At 55.5% G+C, this 17,676-nt stretch overlaps 1 protein-coding gene across 7 annotated transcripts in view; it reads left to right on the top strand.

Moving 5' to 3' along the window:
- Positions 1-17,573, top strand: part of ATP6V1C2 (ATPase H+ transporting V1 subunit C2) — a 54,481-nt gene extending 36,908 nt beyond the window's left edge. For 3 of the 7 annotated variants that reach the window (XM_082671981.1, XM_082671987.1, XM_082671986.1), the window contains 10 exons: positions 3,496-3,587; positions 4,935-5,033; positions 5,646-5,714; positions 7,622-7,714; positions 7,830-7,923; positions 10,298-10,435; positions 11,262-11,359; positions 14,019-14,105; positions 16,893-17,025; positions 17,300-17,573. In XM_082671981.1, coding sequence (XP_082528107.1) covers positions 3,496-3,587; positions 4,935-5,033; positions 5,646-5,714; positions 7,622-7,714; positions 7,830-7,923; positions 10,298-10,435; positions 11,262-11,359; positions 14,019-14,105; positions 16,893-17,025; positions 17,300-17,389 — 993 coding nt within the window. In that variant the 3' untranslated portion in view covers positions 17,390-17,573. The remainder of the gene's footprint in view (positions 1-3,495; positions 3,588-4,934; positions 5,034-5,645; positions 5,715-7,621; positions 7,715-7,829; positions 7,924-10,297; positions 10,436-11,261; positions 11,360-14,018; positions 14,106-16,892; positions 17,026-17,299) is intronic. The other 4 variants (XM_082671982.1, XM_082671983.1, XM_082671984.1 and 1 more) reach the window with 4 other exon arrangements.
- The last annotated feature ends 103 nt before the right edge of the window (positions 17,574-17,676 follow it).

A 17,676-nucleotide genomic window follows, 5' to 3' on the forward strand; every position in this document is an offset into this window, starting at 1 on the left:
GGCGCTGATGAAGCTTCTGAGGTTTAGCCTGATGGTTTATGGCCACTGTCCCTCCCCTCCCGCTAAGATGCACAGAGCCCCTAATATGTCACGTCTCCTGTGGCTGGGTGGCTGGGGAGCATCTCAGCCAGACCGGGAACAAAGCCCTCCTGTTGTCTCAGCGCGACAGAAGCGCCCAGGTGTGTCTGGGCGGCTCAGGTGAAGGCGATGGGCTGCTGGGACCCACCCCCTTGCAGTCCTGTGCATCTCCTGCTGGCAGGCTGGCGCCTGGCCTGTGTCTCTGGGAGCACAGGTGGGATCAGAAGGCTCTGGAATCTGGGTGCAGCTCATCGGGCCCCCTTTACATCATAGGTCCCAGCCCCTCCTGGGGCGATTGGGCAATGATTCTGGAAGGCCCTTCGAGGAGGGGCTCCCAGAGCACCTGTGCCAGGTGTGGCATCCAGGAGGGTGTTGTGCACCTCCACCCCCAAGCTGGAAGCACACAGTAGTCTGTGGGACTGGCCGCTCCCCGCCCTGCTCTGGTGAGGCCAGACCGAGCTAGGCAGCATGGCCAGGGCTGTGCCAAACGTCCACTGGGGACAGCGCTCGCCGGCATGGCTGTCCTGGGGACGCAGGCAGTGAGGAGGGTTCCCAGAGTGCATTGGGGCATCAGCTGAGCGGGGGAGCAGAGCAGTTGTAGAGGACAGGACCTGGCTTCTCTCTAGTCCGGGGGACCCAAAGAGTGACTTTGGCAGGAAAGCAGGGTGGAGAGGAGGGCACTGGTTTGGAAAGCGCTCCCTGTGTGCCTGGAGCCATGCTGGGCTTTTACTTCCCACGTCACCCCTATGGGGTAGGTGTCGCCTTCCTCTGCTTTCAGACGGGGAAGCTGGCTGAGAGGTGGCGTGGCATCCCCCAGGACCTGCAGGTGTCGAAGTGTTGCCCTGGGATGGGGATGCAGGTCTCGGTTGGGCCGTATGCCTGGCATCACTTCCCAAGGAAGCCCTGGGCTGGCTCCACTGCCAGGAATCAGCTTTCTGAGGCCGGCCAGACAGAGGCTCCGGGCATCGTCTCCCTCACCCCGTCCCGCCCCAGGAGCACTGGAGCGCTGCCCTCAGCACTGGCTCAGGCCTCTTCCCCGCATCGCGAGATCTAAATCTGTTAACTGGAGACGTCCTAGTCAGAGGAACTCCCTTCTCTGAAAGCGCCCAGTGTCTTCTAGGTGTCCGAACGGGTCTCCCCACCTGGGAGGCGCCCTGTGCTGACACTCTCAGGGCTGGGCCCCCGACCCTCCCAGCAGCTGGGAACTGAGCCCACCTGCCTCCCCTAATGAAGGGGAGCGAGGATGGGGACCCAGCCCCTGGCTGTGTCCGTCTCCACGGGCTGGGTCACGGTGTAGTTCCAAAAAGGCTCCCAAATCTCACCGGCATAACATAGCAAACAGTTTCTATGCCTACCGCACACATGTCCACGGTGCTCGACGGGGACCTGCTCCCTCCAAACCACTCGGGCAGCGGCCGCTGGCGTCTCCACCACCTGAAGCATCTCTGGGTGCTGTGCAGGGAGGTTCAGGGGGTCTCAAGGCTCTGCCTGGCGCACCTGCCCCTCGGTGGTGGGAAGTGCACGCCAGCCACATGCCAGAAGGGGCAGGACTGTGGGAGCGCTTGGCTCTGGACATGTTCTTGAAGCACCGCCTTGTGCCGGCCGCTCTGCCCAGAATCGCAGAGATCACCCAGACCCAGCCTGCCCTTGAGGGGCTCAGTCTGTTGAAGAAAGGGCTCACCTTTCTGGATGACCTGCTCTGAGGACTGTAGCAGCTCATGGTAATTCCATGGCACTGAGCTCAGAGAGGTTCAGGAGCTGACACCACGTCACACAGCCAGAGGTGGAACTGACATTCAAATTCGGGCCTGATGGGTGCCCAAGTCTTAGTTCCTCTCGTTGTTTTGCGGGTTTCTAAACACTGCAGTTTTTCTAAAACTCTAGTTTTTCCTTGGCTTGTGGTAAAATCATAAGAATAAAGACGACACAGGATTTTTTGTTTGATTTTTTTTCCTTTAAAAAAAGACAAATGTATAAATCTTACTTTAAAAATCAAGATCTGTGGCTCGTAGCCACGTCAATTTCCTGGTTACGCTATTGTACTCTTGTTATGTGAGATGTTAGCAATGGGTGAGACGGGTACATGGGACCTCTTTCCTGTGAATCGATAATCATTGCAATTTCCTGTGAATCGATAATCATTTCAAAGTAAAAAGGTTCTAAAAATTGTAAAAAAAAATTATAAATCTTATTTTAAAAATCAAACAATCAAAATCGAAAGATGAAAGCCCCCCCCACATCACCCACACGTCCCCTCCCCTCCAACTGCCACTCCCTTTAATCTCCCTAAAGGTAACCAGTGTTTACAAGTTTAAAGCGGATCCTCTCATCTATATTAGAAGTCTATACATTTCAACTCAAAATGGCACATCCTATAGATTGCCTCCTTTTTCTGTGTCGTGATTCCCGAGACATTCCCGTAAGCAGTGGTGTGCTGCTCTGTTGTGTGTGTTGGTGCGATGTAATGTCCCCTCGCAGCCGAGGGCGGGCCACCAGGGAAGCGTCCCTGAATGTGTTTCCTCCGGGTGGGACCAGCCCTCAGGCACCGTGTCGCTGGCACAGTATTCCGTGGTGTGGGTGCCGTGCCTTGTCGGGCCCGTTCTGTGTTCGTGGACCCTGCTGTTAAAGCGGGAGCCAGAAAATCCCCACAGTTCCCACGTGCAAGAGGGGTTCGCCGCTGTCGCTGAGCCGCGGGCTTCAGCGACCTCGAGATACTGATTTGCGGTGATCGTCGTAACAGCTGCTGAGTTTTGAGCACTTCCGTTGAACTGGGCCTGGTGAGCATTTTTCTTTCACTGCTGTGGAAGAGTTATCACCCCGGCTGAGCAGGTGGGGCACCTGAGGCCAGGCATCTGGAGAGCTGAGCCTCATTTCCCTGCCCACCGCAGGAGGGGATCCTGGACGTGCTCCCGAAACTTCCAGAACAGGGGGATATCCCTAACGTCAGGCTGGTGACCTGCCTCCAAACTGAAAAGAGCCTTCCTACCTACACAGAACAGGAAGGGGCTGCCGTGGGGCACAGCTGAGCCTGGAGACCTGGGTGCTGGTCGGGGCTGGGCTACAGCGGGTCCCCCGAGAAGCCGGGATGGGGGTCAGCCCGAGCTGACCTCTAGCAGAGCCTGAGAGCACATGGAGTTGGGGCCCTGGGGGCCCTGAGAGCACGAGATGGGCTTGAAATCGGGACAAGACTCAGCTTGCTGAGTGATCCTAGAAAAGCCATTAATCCCTTCCCTGCCTCCCGGGGTGAGCTCACTGTAGGGTCAAATGCTGGAAGGTCTGGGAGAGCAGAGGGGAGAAAAACGCAAGCCATCCCGGCAAACGGGCGGGGTACAGCGTTTTCCTTAAGTGCGCCAGGAGCAATTTGCGGCAATTGTGAAAAGTTCGGCCAACTCTTTAAACTCTTGCTTTTCCAAATAGCAACTGGCACAGATTGAGACGGACCTGAAGTCCCGCACGGCCGCCTACAACGCTCTGAAGACAAATCTGGAGAACCTGGAGAAGAAATCCACGTGAGTCTTCGGGGTCCCACGCTCCTTGCAGCCTCAGGGCCCGGCCAGGGCAGCGTCCAAGCCGGGCTCCTGCACGGGCCTTTCAGATCACTGGGTGAGCTGGGTATCTGTGTCTGAGAGAGACAGCCAGCCAGCCAGATGGACAGACAGACACGGAGACACTCCTGCCTCTTCAGGAGTTACGTGCTGGGCAGGGAGGGCCAACAGTAAGTGGTTGATTGAACATACACGGAGTGAAGGAGGGGAGGGTGAAGAGGGTCCGACAGTCTCCATCTCCCTCTGATGTTTCTCTTTTTCTTCTTCGGATCAATGTTTATTAAGTACCCACCATACTCAGGCCTTATGCTAGGCCCTAAAGATACAAAGCAGAATAAAATATCATTTCTGCACTTGGAGAGCTCACAGTTATTCACTCAACAAATATTTATGGAAAGTCTGCTTTGCGCAAGGGGTGCAGGTGTAAGATAAGGTCTTACAGATAAGACGGGACAGATAAGTTCTGATAGCGTAAGGAGTCCGGGACAGACGGGCACTGCAGGGTGCCTTTGGAGAGGGACCCTAAGGGCCTTATCCGTGATGGCTGGTGGGCATGGGGAAGAGGGCATGTGGATTCCAGGCGGGGCAGTCTGGAGAGCCCTGTGGGACAGCTTTTTACCTAAAGCTTCTGCCTTGACTAAGGGCTCGAGAACTCTTTCCTCGGGAAGCAACGTGCGCTTGGGTATTTAACCTCATGGCCTACGTGCTGATGCTACAGACCGTCCCAGTAGTTGTGTTCTGGCCCATTGGCTGATACAATAGCCTTGGTCCCTGTGCTAAAAATACCATGACCTTGATGAGACAGGTTCCACTGGACACACGTACAAAGCTATTTCAGGTGAATGTCCCCTGGCTGCTGGACCTGTAAGGTGTGTAAAGTGAAACGGAGCCCTCTTCTGGGCCTGTCTCTGCCCGGAGTGGCCCAGGTGGTGGCGTGAGCCGACCGCTGTGTTCCATTGGGGTAACATAAGCTGCCTGGCGCCAGCGATCCCCTCCCAACAGCCGGTGGCTTGCGCCGGGGCAGCGCAGCTGACCGAGGTGTTGGATTCAGCTCGGGTGACTGGTGATAGGACCTGGGGTCTCACCAGGCACAGCAGTTCTGGGCGCCCAGACACACAGCCGGGGGACACTTAGCCCAGGGCCCCCCCCCCTCCCCAGGAAGCGTCCTGACCCTTCCTGTCCCCTACTGCCCCTGCTGTCCCAACACCTGCGTGTCGTGGGAGGGCTGGGGGTCTGGGCATCCCACAGGCCCAGGGATGCCTCTGTGTGCTTTTCTGCTGATCACAACCCCTTTGTCCCGCGTGGATTCAGGGGAAACCTCTTCACTCGGACACTGAGCGATATTGTGAGCAAAGAAGACTTTGTGTTGGATTCTGAGTATCTGATCACACTTCTGGTCATTGTTCCCAAGTAAGTGGACCAGGAAGGGGAGTGGTTTGGGGTCTCCATCTGGTTTGGTGATCACAGAAGGACACTCGTCCTGCCCAACAGAGATGAAGCGGGAGTCCCCCATGGTTAGATCCTGGAGCCCTAAATGGCAGCTGTGGGGTGGTCAGGGGAGCAGGTGACAGTGCTTGTGGCGGTAATAGTGACAGAAGCGGTCATTTCTCAGGCATCTGCTGTGTGCCCGATGCCACACGCAGGAGCTCGTTTCCCTCACAACACGCCTGGGGTCAAGCGGGGGCTGTTACTGTTCCCTTGTCCTGCGGCCGGAGAGGTCAGCTGGTTTGCCCACGCTCACACAGGGCCAGGATCAGAGCCCCCAGCAGGAATCTCCTGAGTCCTTCTCACGGCCGCTCCATGGTGCCTGGGGCCTCATGGGGAGGCTAAGCCCCAGATGGGGCTGGGGACAGGGGTCCCAAAGCCCACGGCAGTGCCTCAGGGGATGTTTGGGGCTCTGTCTGGCCCCTAGCCTTGCTCCTCTCAGGCCCTCAGGGAAAGGGGCATGCAGCTTCCTGGACTCTTAGGACACTCCACAGTCTTTTCTGCAAAAAATCACTGAACGATTCTGTACTCTCACAGACCAAGCTATGTACAATGGCAAAAAACCTACGAATCCCTCTCGGACATGGTGGTCCCACGGTCGACGAAGTAAGTGAGACCTCAGCTTGGCCCCAGGGCCTGGGGTGTGGCGGGGGCATGTGTGGGTGCTCTGGGGCACCTAGCCACCAAACATGCCCCAAGAGCACAAGTGCCTTCAGCCCTCCACACTTGTGCCTTCACAGCCACACACTCAGCCACATGCCAGACTCCCTCCATCTTTCAGCATCCCACTTCCTTGCCCCCTCCTCCGGGAAGCCCTCCCTGACTACCTTCCGGCCCTCGGGGCATGCAGGGCCTGCGCTGTGCTCTGCTCTGCATTCTCAGCTTGGCCTGGATTCTTCCCCACCTGAGGGTCAATCAAGAGCCTGGCTGTGATGGCCACAGAGCCCGAGCAGGGGAGAAAAAGAGTCTCGACGTGTGGCCTGCTGGAGTCAGAGCAGGAGCGGCCAGTGAGGGCTGGAAAAGTGACAGCAGAGGGGATAGAGGAACATATTTGAACCATGAATACCACACAGCTGGGAAAATCAACAGTTTAGCGTTACGGGCATGAGCAGGGATAAATCTCACTCTGTGGTGTTAAGCGGAAAGCAAGTTGCAGAAGGGGACACACAGCACGAAGCCATTTATTTAAAATCTAAAAATGGACAAAACTAAACTGTATGTGACTTGGGTAATGCAGGTGCATGGAATTGTGGGTGTTTGAGGATGAGAAACGCCAAACTCAGCACGGCGGTGACCTAGGGGTGGGATTAGAATGAGGTTGGGGAGGGCATGTGGGGCTTCTGTTGTATGAAATTGTTTTATGTCTTAAGCTGGGCGGGGAATACGTGGGTGTGTATTCTCTGTGCCTTTTCCCATGCCTGAAATAGCTTGCACTTTAAATGGTTTCTCAACGAGTCTTGGGCAGCCCTGCCCACTCCCATCCCAGCCCAGAGGCCTCTGGCCTGGGGCGCCTGCTGGCTCTCCCAGGGTCACAAACTCACTGGAGAGAGCAGTCAGGAGCTAAACTGAAGGGTGCAGGGCCAGGACAGTCACAGCCTGAGGTCACCAGGGGAGGCTGGAGGAGGAGGGCGTACAGGCCGGCAGAGGAGCTGGCCCTCGACGCTGGCCTGCTTGGCAGGAGCGTTCACTGCTCTCCAATGCTGGCTCTCCATGGCCAAGTGCTGGGAACTCCTGCCAGGAGAGGCTGCTTCAGGAGGTGGCTTGACTTCTCAGACCAGAACCCCCAGGCCCTCCATTGTCGGGGGGCACCTGAGAGTCTGCTGAGCTTACTCTGGAAAGGTTTCTGGAACCTGGGTCAGCCCCTATGGGTGTGGGCTCGGAGAAGCAGCAAAGGTGACCCGAGACCCTGCTTGGGCCCAAGGGCGCCCATGGTCAGGTCATCTGGCCAGCGGGACTCAGAGACGCTCAGACCACGGGCCCCAGTGACCCCCACATTGAGGACAGCGACCACAGTGGTCCTGCATCAAGGTGTGCCAGGGAGACCGTGTCTGATTAGAACATTGTGCCGTTGGACGTGAAATGCCCACGTGGGATGGTTTCCACCATCTGGAACCTTTTCCTCTGCTTCGTTGCAACCACAGCGTGTGAGAGCTGGCGCGCCCCGCTCGGCGCAGCAGGTGACTGAGACCTGCGTACAGCTTGCTCTCGGCCAGTTCATGACCTGGAGCACACCCCAGATCCGAGCAGGTCTCAGCGTTTGGGTCACCCCTGGAGCCCTAGCCTGGAGGGTGAGAGAAGGAGAGGAGACGCCGGGAAGGCGCCGGCAGCTGACACCGCGCAGCCAGGAGTTAGGCGCTAGGAAGGGACGCCCTCGCTTTCTCCACCCTCGCTGCCGCCAGGGCCACCAGGCTCCCCCTGCAGCAACCCACCCCGCCGGGGAGAGGACAGGCTCCTTCCGGCCCAGCTCCGGGGCCTGATGGTGAGTCCAGTGAACAAACGCTTCTCTCCCACAGGTTGGTAGCTGAGGACAACGAGTGTGGCCTCTTCACCGTGACTCTGTTTCGAAAAGTGATTGACGATTTCAAAACCAAAGCCAAAGAGAATAAGTAAGGGCTGGCCTCGGTGGGTTTCTCCGGGTTTGGTTGGTCTCCACTGGAGGGGGGGGGTCTCTGCTCTGACTGGAAGCTTCTTAGCGGAAGCCTCTCCTTTGCTTGTTTTAAGGTTCACTGTCCGTGAATTTTACTATGATGAAAAAGAAATTAAAAGGGAAAGGGAAGAGATGACCAGACTGCTGTCGGATAGGAAGCAACAATACGTGAGTCTATGATACAGGCCCCGAGGATTTTCTTGAAGGCGTTGGCTGGTGCCCGCGCACCCAAGGCCTGGAGCAGAAGGGCCCCGCCTAAGTCCCAACACCCACGCCAACATCCCTACTTGCCCGGTGCACACTCCTGGGGCTGCCGGACAGGGTCTGGGGGAGGGTGACAAGTATTGGTAACCTAGAGGTGACACATGAGCCGTGAGCCCTGCTGTAGGAGATCTCACGGAGCCCGGCACTGCCCTCCGGGAAGGAACTCTTAGCTCCATTCTGCAGAGGAGGAAGTGAGGCTCTGAGAGGTGAACGGGCACTGGCCCTGGGAGAGGACCCCACCTGGCCGCCTGGGGTCGAGCGAGGCTATCAGGGCTCCGGGCAGGAGCGCCTGTGCTGAGAGTACCAGGGCCGCCACCTTGGAGAGTGCAGGTAGCTGTCACCCGAAGCCCTGGTCCGTGTGACGTCCAGGCGTACTGTGACATCCCCATCACCGGCACCTGTATTTACCTCCCCAAGGCTTTTAGCAAAGAGTGGGTGCTTATCCGAGAGAATTCCAGCCACAGCCACTCAGAACCTTCTCATGTGTGAGGGCAGCTGAGCTCAAGAGAGAGAGAAACAGATTTTCATTTTTGAAACGTGAATGGGGTAGCCTTGAGAAAGTCGCTCTGTAGAATGGGCACCTTCGGGACTCAGCATCCTTCAGCTCAGAGCGGGGCTGAGCCGGGGGGCATGTGTTCAGGTCCCCTGCCCTACAGTCCCCCCAGGGAGGGTTCTCAGAGCAACTTCCAGTTCAGCCTCTAGAGTAGAGAGGAAGGGAGGGGTGAGGAAAGTTGGTGTGTAAACACGAAGCTGTGAGTGTGTGTTTGGGTGAAGAGCCAGTGCCTCCCGTGGGGCTGTGCCTGTGCCCCGGGCCTCCTCCTGCCTCGGGCTGGGGGATTCTGTGCATCCCGCCTGACCTCTCTGGGTCCATGGCCTTTGCACAGGGACTGCAGACACCTGGTCCCATCAGGAGTGAGAACCAGCCACGGGGCCCCGGAAATGGGGTCCCCAGAGCCCCACTGGATGGACCCATCCCCCTCTGAGGAGGAAATGGGAGCTGATCGTATAAAACCCTTCTGTCCCCGAGGAGAAAGGCACGCGCGCGCACACGCACGCATACGTGTGTGGACACGTGTGTGCGCGCCGAGGGAACACACACTTCTTAGAGCCGTAGTCTGTCGGGCTTGGGCCAAGGCTCCCGGGCCCTTCCTGAGACTAAGGACTGAGCTGGAGCCCTAAGCCCCTGGCCTCGGACCCGACTCACCAGGCAGGAAAGATGCTCACCAGCAAGAGCTGAGATACAAAGGGTTTCCTCCTCCACCTGAGCTCGCCCGGAACCCTAATATCCCAGGAGGTTCCAGCCTTCTCTTTAGCTGAGCCCTTTCCCTGCTTGCTTTAGTCCTGGCCCGAGCCCCCCGCGGTGTCTCTGGAGGGCGCTAGGCGGTGGCACCTTTCACAGGTGACCAGGGCGAGTCTTTGGCACCCACCTCCGCGCTGGCACAGACCCCCGGGTGATACACCCGAGCCCAGCGCCTGCGCCCCTGTCTCAGGTTGCTCACTGGCGTTTTTTCGTGTGGTGTAGACTTCCGCTCCCTGCTCCCCCACCCCGGGAGCCCTGCCCGGTCTCCGTGGAGGGGAAGCGGAGCTCCGAAGGACAAACTAACTTGGAAACTCGAAGTTGCCTGCGAGGCTCTTGCCGGGCGCCAGCGAGCAGGGGTCAGCGGGGGTCAGCCCGACCCCGGCTTCTTAAGAATCTCTCTCCCCCTTTAGGCTTTTTGGAGGTGCATAGGACCAGCATCCTGCGTCCGTCCTTTTGTTACCTAGGTCCTGGGTGTCAGTTCCCTTTGAGAGCACAGGATGGGATTTTCCCGCTCTTTGCACCTGTCTGCAGAGAAGGTTGATAAAGGGTCGAATGTGTGCTAACAGCACGCCTGACCAGTTTTCTGCATGTAACATGCTTAAGTGCATCCTGACGGCCAAGGAGGCTACTGTGAGCTGGACTTGGGAGAGACACCCTGACTCAGCCCAGACAGCCCGGAAGGCGGAGCTGGTTGCACAGACGGTCCAGGGAGGGGCAGCTCCTGGCCGAGGCCAGGCCGGGGGAGGGGCTGTGGGCTCTGCCCCTGGAATATGGAAGCCGGGGACTTGAACACCCCCGCCCTGGAGGGGGAGTGCCAATGGCACCGGCACACCTCCAGTCCAACCAGCACGCAAGTGCCGAGGGTGGGCCGGCATGCCTGAGCCCACCTTCAGGTGCTTTTCAGGCCGTGAGAATGATTTCTGTTTGTTTGTGATGCATGTTTGCTGAAAGATTAATAAATCATTTCTGTGCCTTTAGCAAACTTCCTGTGTTGCTCTTAAAAAGGGATCATCCACCTTCCCGGACCACCAGGTTAAGGTAACCCCGCTAGGGAACCCTGATAGGCCCGCTGCGGGGCAGAACGACAGAGAGAGAGAGAGTGAGGGCGAGGGTGAGGTAAGCATCTCTCCGGGAGCCCTGGGGTTCCCCGGCTCGCATGTCCTTGCCCGCGCAGGCATCTTTGGAGAAAGCAAATCCTTGTGTTTCCTGTTATCTACTATGGCTTTTGAGGTCTTAAATTCAGGGATTCCAGAATCATGCCTTCCTCCTAATCTGCAGGGTCTCTTGAGAGCTGCCCCTCCCGCTCCCCCTCCCCCTCCCCCAGCAATGATTGGTGCTTGCTGGCCAGGGTGCCTTTGTCCTGGCTGGCGGTGGCTGGAGCTGGTGATGGGGCAGGTCCCGGCTGGGGGATGGTGGTCGGGCAGCTCAGCTCTCTTCCCCTGGGTGCCCGCCCCTGACCCACCCCTGACCTTTGTGGGCATCCGAGGAGGACCAGCCATGCCAGCATTAGCGACAGTGGCTGTGGCCACGTGCAGTGGGGCTGTGAGGAACCCCCTGGAAGTGGCGGCTGGTGGATGGTGCCGGGACTTGGAGTGGAGCCTTCGAGAAGGGGGGGCTCCTCGGCGGCGCAGTGTCAGCCAGAAGCCTGCTGGCTGCCTTCTGAACGCCCCGAGGTCAGGGGCTGTCCGCCCCCCGCAGCCCGGTGGGTGATGGCCCCATGCGTGTGCTGGCTGGCAGGCCCACTGAGCTGCCCCAGCGCCAGGTGCCCTGGAGAACGTGGGCCTGGGCCTCACCCTGGCCTCGTCGGACCGCCTCGCTGCTCCTGCTGGCCCCTGGGCGTTTCTTCTCAGCTCGGGGCTTGCTCTGTCGAAACCCACGTCCTTTGTTGGCCGGGCGTTGGGTGGACTGGCCGGGAGGGGTCACCGCACTCCTGTCCCTGCAGGGCCCGCTGCTGCGATGGCTCAAGGTGAACTTCAGCGAAGCCTTTATTGCCTGGATCCACATCAAGGCCCTGAGAGTGTTTGTGGAGTCTGTGCTCAGGTGCGTGGACGAGACGCCCACCCTGGGCTGTCCTGCGGTGGGCGGGCGGGCGTAGCCAGCTCCGGGGCCACCTGGGCTCTGCCACCCCTCTTCTGGCCCCTCCAGCCTCCTCTGGGACGCGCCCTGGCTTTCCTACCCTCTTCCTCTGCAACTCCTGGCTCTTGGCAACAGGCTTAGGGTTTCCTCCGTCAAATAACCCTTCCCTCAGTCCTGAGGGCCCCTGCTGTCCGGTGCTCTGGCCCTTTCCTGCCGGTCATGGGGTTAGTGTCCTGCTGCGCCCACCCCCTCTGTGCAGCCCACCAGGGGCCAGGGGCTCCTGGAAGAAACACCAGCACCGACCGTCTCCATCCTTGAGCTTTGAGGCCTAACCCTCAAGGCCGCACAAAAAGTAAAACCCAAACCAAACCGAACCAACAACAGCTAAACTTACTTTACCTTTTTTTTTTTTTAAACAAATGCAAACTAGGTTCACTGTTTTGTAGAAACTATAGGTAATCCCAAAGAGTGAAAGCAGCAAGAGGAAACACTGCTAACATGCTGGTGTACCAGCATCCTTCAGAGTTTTGGGGTTTGTTTCTTTAAATTTGCAGACATGCATAACTTCTTTTAACTTTTTATTTTATATTGGACTATAGCCGATTAACAGTGTTGTGATGATAGTTTCAGGTGCACAGCACAGGGACTCAGCCATACATATGCATGTATCCATTCTCCCCCAAACTCCCCTCCCAGCCAGGCTGCCACATAGCATCGAGCAGAGTTCCCTGTGCTCTACAGTAGGTCCCTGTTGGTTATCCCTTTAAGATATAGCAGTGTGGACATGTCAATCCCAAACTCCCTAACTGTCCGTTCCTCCCACCCTTCACCCCTGGTAACCACAAATTCATCCTCTAAGTCTGTGAGTCTGTTTCTGTTTTGTAAATAGGTTCATTTGTATCATTTCTTTTTAGATTCCGCAGATACGCATTATTTTTACAAAATTTTTACAAAACTGGGATCAAACAGGAAATATCTGTTGAAACCTGCTTTCTCCTGTGTTTGAACATATCCCGTGTCCTGAACTATGGGGGGGTCTCGGCAGCACTGCTCACGGCCGCTGCCCCCTTCTCCCAAAGCTTGGCCTGCTCTGGCCTGCAGGCTCCAGGGCCCCTCGGCCCCTCTGGGGTGGTGTTGCTGGGCCCCTTCCGCCAGGCTGACTGCCCTGCTCTCTCTTTCCTGCCCAGGCTTCCTAGGTCTCTGCTGCCGTGCACTTCCCGACCGGCTTCACTGGATTCCTGACTCATCTTCCCTCCCCGTCCCTTCCTCCTGATCTCCGTTTCTACCGGTGGCCTCAGGTCCTTCCTCAACCTTCAGGGCCCGCTTGGACACCTCCGCTGCCTCATCCTCACGTCCCCCCGCACCTCCCTGCACCTCACGCACCCCTGACAGCGCTCCATCCTGCCTTTGCTTTCTCTCCCGCCCAGCTGTTACTTGGGCGCCTGCGTTCAGTGCATCCTCCACGTGGCTGCCACTGTGGTTCTGTCCAAATACAGACCGGCTCTGATGGTGGTTCCTCATCCTCTGAACCATCTCAGACCCCTGTAATGGCAAGGATCGTGGCGCTGGGCTGAAGGGACACTCGAGATGACCTGGAGTGTTCCAGCCATCGACAGTGTAGACGGGCCCCAGTCTGTCCCTGCTTACCTTGAAAATCAGGGCTTCTTAGGCCCAGTGTGGCAAAGCCTGCCCATCCTTACAGGATGCCCGTTTTGCTCAAGTGAGAGGTCGAGAGGGAGGTCCCTAATATCTTGTTTAAGCTCAGTAAAACTGAGTATATGCAAGAATAATTCCTTCCAAAACTATCAATGTATGACATTTTCAAAACTGTACTTTTTATTTCTCCTGAATAGTTGTAATACATGAACACTGTAAAAAAAAAAATTCAAGTTCAGAAATATGTACTGTGGAAAGTGAGTTCCTCGCAGCCCCACTGCCCATAGATCATCCCAGTTAATGGTTTCAAGAATCTTCTCATCCCCCAAATGTCATCACTTATACTTAACGTTCTGCAACTTGCTTTTTTCATCTGCTTTGCATTATAGTCTTATCAGTATGCATAGAGATACTCGCTCCTCCTTAATGGCTTTTTCATATTCCATCGTATGGAGAGAGCGTAAGCTAAGAAAATAGATGTTAAACCAACAAGTTGATTAGAGCAGATGGGTAAAGTTCGCCTGTTTCTTGACCCTCGGACCCCGCATAGGTCTTCTCCCCCGGTTCGCACTTGTTGCTGTGTCTTTCCTCAGAGCTGGTTCTGCCCTTTTTCCCTACCCTGAGAGCTGGAGGGGAGGGCTGGGGTGACTTGGCCTCACTGCCTGTCACCCAGCGCAGAGTCAGACAAAGAGGAGGTGCCCCACGTTTGTGGCCTGAATCAAATCAAAGAGAAGCGGACCAGTCCTCAGCTGAGGAAGTGCTGGTTCATTCTCAGGGTGAAGTGAATCGGGCTTAAATCACCCAAGGTGAGAATGGAAACGGGCCCTGGGTGAGTGGTGGGGCCATGGCGAGACTGGAGAAGCCGGTAGCTGGGTCATTAGCCTGGATCTTGGGAGAAGCTCTAGTGGGGAATGGATATTAGGGAGCACCAGTGATGATTGATGTGTGTGGATGGGTTCACCCACAGAGAGTCGCTTAGGGGAATGTACCAGCATTTAAGGAGTGGAAGCAAAGAAGCCTGTGTGATGTCAGAGGCCGGAGGAGGGAGAGATGGGTGAGTCAGGGATCAGAAGGGTAAGGCTTTAGCTGCCTCTGGGATGGGGCCGCTGGGAGGCCATTGGTGTGGGCAGCTCGAGTGTAGTGGCTGAACGCTTGGGTGACGTAGGACACTGGGTGCTCTCGGATGTGGGGTGAGAGCGGGAGGGAGTTGAGGGAATTTTTATTTTAAACAGGGCACGATGGTGCCATGTTTGTTTGTTTTATTTCTGGACATGTAGAATTTTTTTATTTTTTAACATCTTTATTGGAGTATAATTGCTTTACAATGGTGTGTTAGTTTCTGCTGTATAACAAACTGAATCAGTTATACATATACATATGTCCCATATCTCTTCCCTCTTGCATCTCCCTCCCTCCCACCCTCCCCACCCCACCCCTCTAGGTGGTCACAAAGCACCGAGCTGATCTCCCTGTGCTATGCGGCTGCTTCCCACTCGCTATCTGTTTTACATTTGGTAGTGTATATATGTCCATGCTACTCTCTCACTTCGTCCCAGCCTACCCTTCCACCACCCGGTGTCCTCAGATCCATTCTCTACATCTGTGTCTTTATTCCTGTCCTGCCCCGAGGTTCTTCATAACCACTTTTTTTTTTTTTTTAGATTCCATATATATGTGTTAGCATACGGTATTAGTTTTTCTCTTTCTGACTTACTTCACTCTGTAGGACAGACTCTAGGTCCATCCACCTCACTACAAATAACTCAAATTTCGTTTCTATGGCTGAGTAATACCCCATTGTATATATGTGCCACATCTTCCTTATCCGTTCATCTGTCGATGGACACTTGTTGCCTCCATGTCCTGGCTGTTGTAAATAGAGCTGCAGTCGTGCCATGTTAAAGGGGAGGGTGGCGGCTGCAGTATTCTCAGCACGGAGGGTGCAGGTGGAGGGCTCACCGCCAGGGGGCCCGGAGTAGGAGGAGGCTCCTCTACTGAGGCATCCAGGAGGGGGCAGCAGGGGGGCGGCCTGGAGGAGGCAGGAGCGGAGAGCTGACCTGCCGATCCTGGAAAGCAGGTTCTGAGCAGGATGGGGAGGTGTTCACTAAACTGACCTGGAGGGAGGGCTGGCAGGAACAGGTCTGGAAGGATCTGGAAGAATGTGCAAACCCTGAAACCAAGAGGGGAGTGGGCTGAGAAAGGGGTGCAGGGCGTGGAGGCTGGATGAGGGGCGAGGAGCATTCGTTCAGCCAGTGCTGATGGGGTGCCTGTTATCCGCCGTGCACTGGGGAGCCGTGAGTGAACAAGACGGATGCGGACCGCTGCCTGCAAGGAGCTCACAGGCTGGTCAGGGGAGGAGAGCTCAAAAGACGGGGTCCTTGTTCAGGAGGGTAATCTTCCAGAGCAGCCTGCTGATGAATCGGTGGGATAACCGGATTGGAGGGTGGTAGAGGCAGGTTCTGTGTCCCGGCAGCAGAGTGATGGTCTAGCAGCTGCACCTGGGAGCTGGAGTGCCATCTCCTGGCATACATGTTGCCTGGGCTGTGAGACTGGTGACCGTCGCCCTTTGAGAAGGCTGCAGACTTCCCTGTAGTAAGCGGGTAGAGCTGCGCTGGTGAGGTCGAGGGTGTGGGGTGGGTATCCAGGGCACTGGGAGCTCGGGGAGGAAGTTCAGGAGGGAAGGCAGGGCGAGGGTTACTGCACGTCCGGGTAATAGGGGCTCTCCAGAAGCACTACAACCCGGTCCTCAGCGTCATCTGGGTGACCGGAGCTTTGGTGACAAGGAACAAAGGAATGAGGGCGGTCCGCTGGGCCACCCTCTCACCCACGATCTAGCGCAGGTGTCCCCGCCATCCCTGCCAGCGTCTGCCGGCCTCCGTGGCCCTCACCTCTCGGGTTTGGCGGGGCCCCGCTCAGCCAGTGTTCTAAGGCAACGGGACTAGGTGCGTCTTATGCTTGGTTACAGTGAAGCAATTAACAAATGGCCCTTTCACGTATTTACTTCACCTTTCTGCAGATCCACCAGGAGACCTCAGGACTTGAGTGGACACTTTGCACCGTTAGCAGCCAGAAATGAGGACGGGAGAGCCAGGGGCTAGTTTATGGGCATTGACTGAGAAATTAAAACTAAGTAATACTAACAGGTCAGGCAGTAAAAGGGCATCTTAAGGCCAGCTTTCACATGCTGGGCTCCGGCATGAAGCAGCACAGGTGATAAGTATCGAACATCCAAGCCTTTGCTCACTGGTAGTATAGACATGTATTTTAAAAACATTGAGAATCACAAAATGCATGTTTCCTGTTTATGTAGTACTCAGTGTAAATATTTTAAGTGTTTTGAGATACCACCACACGAAGAGCTGCCAGCAGGTGGTTTCAGAGGTACTCATGCACACAAAGTCCATTTAAAGTCCTTTCTGTCCACCCAAAACTCAGCAAAAGGAATTCACAATCTCGATAAACCAGATTTGCGTGTGTGTGCGTGTGCTTTTTTCAGTGGAGAAAAGTATGTCAGCTAAGCTGGGTTTTAGACGAAGGCTTTGGAGTCAGAATATTTAGTCAAACAGCCTCCATTCAGCTTGACCCCTCACCACCTGATGATTACACACACCCCAGAGACCCCGTGGCTCTATAGTCAAAAAACTGTCACCATCAGAAGTGGGTGAGCATATTCTAGAGATCTTTCCACACACAAGGATCTAGCAATTAGTCTCACTTCTGACCGCAGACATTGCACTCGAGTTTTCTTTTCCTGAGCTATGCTGCCTCGTTTTTCATTCTTAAGTACAGTGTCAGGTTCATTTTACCCGTATCTGCAGTAACTCCTCTGCACTTTGAACAGGTATGGATTGCCAGTGAACTTCCAGGCGGTTCTCCTCCAGCCGCATAAGAAGTCATCCACCAAACGTTTAAGAGAGGTTCTGAACTCCGTCTTCAGACATCTGGATGAAGTTGGAGCCGCAAGTATATTGGATGTAGGTATATTTTTATCCAGAAAGAGCTGCCTTTCTACAGTAAGGTCAGCCTCTCCACATGGGAGGTACTTTCCAAAAGTGGTACCTGCCAGACTGTTAGGAAAATCTACACGTCACAAATGTGAAAGTTTAACAAGAGGCTGTGTGTGTGTTTGGGGTAGGGGGCGGACGGTGGGGCAGAAAATACAGTCAATGCCTAGAGAGCTTTCCTCAAACAGAAAAGTAAAACAAGAAACGAATTCATGCACTGAGAATGTGACCATGTCTTTTGCAGGCATCCGTGGAGATCCCTGGATTGCAACTCAGCAACCAAGACTACTTTCCTTACGTCTATTTCCACATCGACCTTGGTCTTCTTGACTAGAAAGATGAGCCGGCACCGCTAAACTTGCATATTTGTGCAAATTACCACAGACACTTCTTTCCTTTAGCCAGAGAAGAGTTTAAGTATCCTACAGAATTTAAATTTTTAGAGAAATATTGCTCACAAAAATTAGTTCCAGTTGTATTTATTTTTTTTAAGGTACAATAAAGAAATGTTCTCAGTCCTTTGAATTGTCTCTTCATTTACATTCTAACAGATTCAAAGCTTCACTTTTCTGAATGTTTTACGTAAATGGGGACTTCCCACAGACTGCTAACCTGCCGCTT

The sequence above is a fragment of the Grampus griseus genome (assembly GCF_964374135.1).
Source record: "Grampus griseus genome assembly, chromosome: 15".
NCBI classification, from domain to species: Eukaryota; Metazoa; Chordata; class Mammalia; order Artiodactyla; family Delphinidae; genus Grampus; species Grampus griseus.